We start from the raw sequence: 6,495 nt of genomic DNA, 5'->3' as shown, positions 1-6,495 counted from the left end.
TAGAATTCACTGAACATCATTTGAACTCTGCTATTTTTTTTAAAGCTCCATATTCACTGTAATACTTTCCTCTGGAAATTAATTTGCTATAGTTATTTACTGCTGTGTTGTTCACATAGAGCACCTACCTGAGAGGAAAAAAAACCCCGAATCAAACTAACAATAAGTGAATTCTTTTCTCAGTTGATTTTAAAAACACCTTGTACACAACACTTAAAACAAATAATGCAAGAAGACAGAATGAAGAATATTCCTAAAATGACTTTGCAAGATGTGCTTTATTTTGAGTCAGTCCTGAACCCACACTACATAGGATCATTTTTCTTGACATATTCTAGTCCATTCAATGATTCTTCTCAGAAACTGTATTTTAATATGGAATGAAAACTACATTTCAGTCATAAATTTCCATGCTACAATGTTGTTTAATGAAGAGGTTGTATTACCAATAACAATAATTTAAGAAAAGGCCATTGTTTATTTCCCCAAGCTCAATATACATATTTCTTTCATAATTATGAACTTAAAAAACCCGTCTCAGATGTAAAAATGTGAATTGGAATATGTAAACTCTTTGATATACCTGAAAAACAGGAAGGAAAATGTCACATACTGGAAAACCATTGCTTTAAATCATCGAAATGGGAAAAAGCATGTTGGGGGATGGAGCAGGTAGAAGAGTGCTCATGACCTCAGTTAATAAAGAGTTACAAAGTCAAGGTGCTCCACCTCTGCTGGGCGGCATTTTCCATCTTTCTACTTCTTGTCTGTGTTTCACCAGGAGCGGTAATGGGCTCTCGGAAGTAGAACAGCCACCACCATTGACGTGAATCACTAGCTGGGTCTCAACAAAGCCAGTGTCCACATATTTGTTTTGCTGCTTTTTTTTTTTTTCCTGAGAAGTCACTGGTGTTTAATGGGAAAAAAAATTTATTAATCTTCAGTTAAGATAAGGCAGTAAGAGTGTCACTAAGTTATCTTTTTGCTTAGAATGAGGCTTATCCATCCACTGGCATCTTCAAGGGTCATCAGCTCCCTCTCTTCCTCCTAGAAATGTTTAGGAGTTTTCAGCCTTCTATTGCTGTTGCATATTCGGGTTGTGCTGAGGTCCATCTATTCTCCCCATAGCAGCTTCCCCATTGGCGACAGAGCGCTGTGGCCTGTATTGTAGCATCTCTTCAGGAAGGGCAAGGTCCCCACACAGGAAAACATGGCGCCCTTCCTTCTTCCTTCTTCTCTTCTGTTTCTCTGAGGGAGGAGACCCATCAATGATTCCTTCACATAGTCTATCAGAATGCAAGACACTGTTGATTAAAACATAAACCAAGTAGCCCTGATTCAGAGAAATGGAATTACAAATAACTTTTTCAACAGCGCCTGAACCTGCAAGGTAGCTTTGACTACAAAAGGAAGCCAACTCCCTTTGGCCGCCTGTCAGAAGAGAAACCATTCCCATCGAATGAGAAATGCATAGCTCTTATGAGAATATTGTGCTTTTCTTTGTTTTTGAAAATTCAAATGGTATCTTGATTTGCAGTCTGTGTCCTAAGGTATCAGTTTGTTTTTTCTCTAGTCCATTTGATCATGGTTTCTGGTGAGCGGTACAGGAATATTAATTTGGCATAGAGATCTTCCTCTAGTTCCAGTTCCCCTGTCTCTCGAACTAAAAAAATGTCTGTGCACAACTTCAAAATTCGGTCCACGTTGGGAAGCTCTTCAAACATGATGGAGTGAGAAATCCCACTGAAGAACTCGCGGACAAACTTCCCAATCACAAGGACAACGGAAGCATACAGTCCCATGATACTGAAAAAAAAAAAGAAAAAAGCAGAAATTGTAGCTAGCAGTTAAATATGGTAAATAGAATGCATCTAAAAGAAAAGCATAACATTTTCTTTCAAAATCCATAGAGGATGTGATAAACGTAGCAAAGCTTACAGTTTTTCTCTGGTGAAAACATTTACTTTTTGATGATAAAAAAGGCAATTCATGTTCTTTCTAAAAAAATTACACATTACAGAACTGTAAGATTTGAAAAGGAAAAGTCCTGTGAAATCTCACATTTTGGAATTTACTAATTTTAACAGTTTCACATATGAACTTCAGGTGACTTTACCGCATATAATACATGCATCAACCATATCATATATTTGGTAGAAATCCAGTTATACTCTGTATATTTTTTTGTACCTAACACTTTTCACTTTAATAATACTGCATTTGTTAGAGATTCATTTTTATAATAAAACTTTGGTTAGACAGTGATTTCTTAAGAGGTTTATCCTGGAAAATGGAAAAGTTTCTACTTCTCCTTGTAGGGGATGTGTGACCGTGTCCTAAGATTTTAAGCATCAGCATGTAGTTAAAGGGTAACATTAGACTTGTCCAAAACTATGATTTCTAATTGATCCTATATCTGCTAAGGGCATAAGGAAATCTAAGCAAAGAAAGATAAATTTATGCTAATTTCTAAGTTAAACACGGAATCGCATCCATCAAATTGTGCTTAACAGGAAGATACAGTTCATAAGCCGGAAATACAGCTTCTAGTCCCGTCATTAGCAGTGTGAGCCACACAAGGCTTGGGACGTCTTTGGGACTCTGGTTCCTTATTTTTTAAGATGAAGTGTCAAGGATCTGTGAATTTAATATTCCAGCTACAAAACTGGAAAATTTTAAGAAGATAAATGGCTTCCCATCTTCAACTTTATATGATACAGAAGTAGACTCCTTTTTTTAAGAACAGAAATGTTTTCTTTTTGAGGGGCATTTTTTTCAATTTTATTTTTCAATTACAGTTTACATCTGATATCATTTTGTATTAGTTTATGAATTCAGCACAGTGGTTAGCAGACATAGACTCTCATAACTGTTAATTGTTAAATGGGTCCTTACCCATAGCCAGCCAGGAAGCCCAGACTGGGGGGGCTGACTTTGTCATTGAAGACCACCAGCTCTAAGGCCTGGGCATGCTGATTGTAGAGTCTAGTTCCAGTTAGATTGAGAACCCACCACTCACTATTAGATTTAATTGTATTATCTCTGGACAAAATGATGGTGATATTCATGAAATTATTTTCTGGAAGAGAAAAAATATAAAATCAAGTTAGCATGAGCACATCAACAACAGTCTTCAAATGGCAAAACCTGGTTCCCGTCCACAGCATATGATTCCAGGATGTCCACATGGCCATGTTAACAATGCAGGTGAAAAGAAAGAGTGGGCCTAGGTGTGTCTGGGGTTTCTCTTTTTTTTTTTTACTAAAAAGGTCAGTCACTGTGGCTACATGTGCAGGGCAGCAGAATCACAGCGAGAGAGGGAAAGATCCATCTTTGCTAATAATTCCCAACAACTAGTTAGACATCAATTCATTCCCATCACGGTTGTATGGGGGAAACACAGTCCCTGGAGCACTTCTATTGATATTTGATCACCCGTGGGCTGAATCAAGTATATTTCCTACTATCTTTTCATTGCTCTTATTGTGGGGTCTTCATATTTAACATTGTAAGAGACAGTTTTCTGCCACAGATATGGTTGCTAAAAGAAACAAGTAAACAGACTGACTAAGCAGTAACATAGTCATTAAATATGAATTTGAGTCAACCAGGTTCTATATCAATAAACAGAAAAAGAAAACAAAGAACATGGATCCCAGCTGAGGGAATGACTCCTCTGGCTGGTGAGCACAGCCAGGAGCCTTATGCTTCTTGCAAGGGAAAGAAAACTGGAAAGAAGTTTGATACAGGCTGAAAAATACAAACCCTAGGTGTTGAATAAAAGAAAGATTAAAAAGAATGATTGAGTGATTCCCTCTCATTCTTACCAGATAAAAGTTGCTTTATAGGTTTGGAGTTAGAATCACTAGGTGCTTTCACATAATATGGGTAGATCCTTTCTATAGTCCTGTGCATAAAGGAAAAAAAAAAAGAGGTAATTGAGTTTTAGTTGTTGAACCATGTAAAATTGATTTTTTATTGCTATTTTGACCTTATACCAAACAAATAATGGCAAGAGTCTTTATATGTCTATACACTGTGTAGTCACCATCATTTATGGGTATTCGTTATAATCAGAATTCTCCAACATTTAAAGGAGAAAATAAAATTAAAGAAATTCTTTTAAATTATGAACTATCCCCTTTGGAATATTTCTTTACTCTTTCCTTGTGAATTCACTTTACTTTTTCCTTTGTGAATCCAAAAATATTCATCAGGTTCTATCCAAATGCTCATTCATCTAAACACCATACACAAGCTAATTAATACCTTAAAACTGATGCAGAGATGTTCCCATATCTGTTACTGTTTCTGAAGCAAAGGGTTGTCTTTCTTGCTAAGAGCCTATCATTTGTATTAATAACATTGAGCACTCTTTTAATTTTTAGGATTTCAAAAATATCAATAACCAAGTGGACTGCATTTGATCTAGTGAAACGAGTGAGGTGTGAGGAGAGAACTGGTGACCTGAACCTTATCCTACCTCTGCAGGGATCAGCTGGGTCACCTGAAAAGGCTATTCCATTGTTCTAGACCTGTGTTTGCATCTGGGAAGTGATGGAGGAGGACCTGACAATCTTAAAGGGACCTTCAACTTCATTGATTAACAAAGAATGTTTTAGTCAGGAATCTGTCTGAGGGTTGCGTCATGGTGGTTCTCACATTCAAAGCATAAAAATGGGGCCAGGGCAGACTGGCCACAGAACTGGGAAATGGCTAGTGGACATCATTTAGCAGTTTTAGACCAATAGCATTTTTTTTCTCCTACTAGTTCTTATATTAGAATCTAAACATCACAGCTTGGATGTGTTTGAAATGGAGCACTTATAGGGCATGATAATATGTTAAGATATAATTTCCTCCTCAAATTTCTGTTTACCTTTTGTCTACCCCCCATTCATTAGCTAGGCATTCAGTGACCCTGCAGCAGGAACAACAGGAAAGGGGTCTTGCAGAGTCTTCCCCTGGCTTTTGGTGATTACAGAATACAACAGCACGGCTTGCTGCTCAGGGGTGAGAGCAATACTCCCTGGCTAGGGGACAGGGAGCGAGAGGGAAATGATAGAGTTGCTTTAATCTAGCACAATGAGGCCCCCAAACAGAAATTCACTTGAGTTATCAAAGAATGATGATTGCATTTCTTGCACATGATGAATTCGTAGGTAGAGATTCTTTACCAGGTACATACACCCATTCAAGCTATAGTAACAGGAACAATCAACTTACACTGGAGTTGTTGAACTTTGTGTGTCGTTGCCAGCTATCATTTTAGCTATATTCTCTCGAGTAATATTTTTAAGAGGAAAAGTAAGCTTATCTGTTGCTACTTCTGCTTTTGCACCCAGACTCATGTTTCTGTGAAGAAAAAAGCACAAAAGGTCAATGTCAATGATTATTCAGAAGTCTGGAAGAGAAATTATAAACTCACTTGACTCTTAATGTTAATCTCACCAAGGTTTTATTGGGTCCACAATTGTCAACCCCAGCCCTTTCTGTCCACCTCAGCTTTATGTCCAGTTTCTTAGACAACGAAGTTAGCAAATCCCAGGGAACCACACGCACTTTTAACACAAATGGCAGATGAGGAGGCACAGTCTACTGAGCAAAAGAGAAAGCGTCCTGCTGCTCTGACAAGCATTTCCAGAACTCTCTTTATGTCAATCCAATGAAGCTGGTGTTCATGGTGACTAATGGAATCCACATTTTAAAAAAAAATTTCAATCAGAAGTTGATGTTTCATGTTGTTATTTTTTTGGTAGGTCTTCAAAGAAAGGCTAAGAAGTAAATTTTTTGGCAGTACAGAATTCCATGTGAGGAATTTGAGACATTTAAAGGAGAAAATAAAATTAAAGAAATTCTTTTAAATTATGAACTATCCCCTTTGGAATATTTCTTTACTCTTTCCTTGTGAATTCACTTTAGATTCCTTCCGTACCTATCATAATTCTTCTTAATTCCATCGAAGATTTTACTCTTTCCTTGTGAATTCACTTTAGATTCTAGAAGGCTTTCTTCTATACCTATCATAATTCTTCTTAATTCCATCGAAGGAGCTGGAATTGTGGACCTACATGAACCTAAAGCTTGATTGACAAATAAACTTGTATAGAGTCCTCAGTCACAACTGTGGTGTAAGAAACTAATCAGCTGGTATATTGTGTTGAGGCCCCTGAACTGCTTCCCTAACATGTCTGGCTTTGGGATGCCAGAACTTTTCCTAAGACATGCTCTGTCTAAACAGGTGAAGTAGCGGCCACATGCTGGCCATTGGCGTAGGTTAGGTAAAGAGCAATTTCCCTCAGCTCTCCTCTCCTGGGTCTGCCACGCTGCTCTCACATCTCACGCTTGGAGGAAAGATCTTCTAGGGCTCCCTGGATGTTGGAGAGGTGCAAGTGAGAAGCCAGGGTTCCAAAGGCTACATATTCTTTATTATTAAGACCGAATTTTCAATGGCAGAAAGTAAAGAAATTAAGCAACACACACAGACAGAGACAA

General features: G+C 37.7%; 1 protein-coding gene across 1 annotated transcript in view; it reads right to left on the bottom strand.

Moving 5' to 3' along the window:
* Window positions 1-259: 259 nt before the first annotated feature.
* Window positions 260-6,495, bottom strand: part of PIEZO2 (piezo type mechanosensitive ion channel component 2) — a 336,655-nt gene continuing 330,419 nt past the window's right edge. Inside the window, exons 53-56 of the mRNA XM_015563603.1 lie at window positions 5,227-5,355; window positions 3,828-3,907; window positions 2,896-3,079; window positions 260-1,806 (exon numbers count right to left, since the gene is read on the bottom strand). Of these exons, the coding sequence (XP_015419089.1) occupies window positions 1,554-1,806; window positions 2,896-3,079; window positions 3,828-3,907; window positions 5,227-5,355 (646 nt within the window). The 3' untranslated portion in view covers window positions 260-1,553. The remainder of the gene's footprint in view (window positions 1,807-2,895; window positions 3,080-3,827; window positions 3,908-5,226; window positions 5,356-6,495) is intronic.

This window comes from Myotis davidii, unplaced genomic scaffold, assembly GCF_000327345.1.
Source record: "Myotis davidii unplaced genomic scaffold, ASM32734v1 scaffold78, whole genome shotgun sequence".
Taxonomy (NCBI): Eukaryota; Metazoa; Chordata; class Mammalia; order Chiroptera; family Vespertilionidae; genus Myotis; species Myotis davidii.
This window is presented reverse-complemented; position numbering and strand designations above follow the sequence as displayed.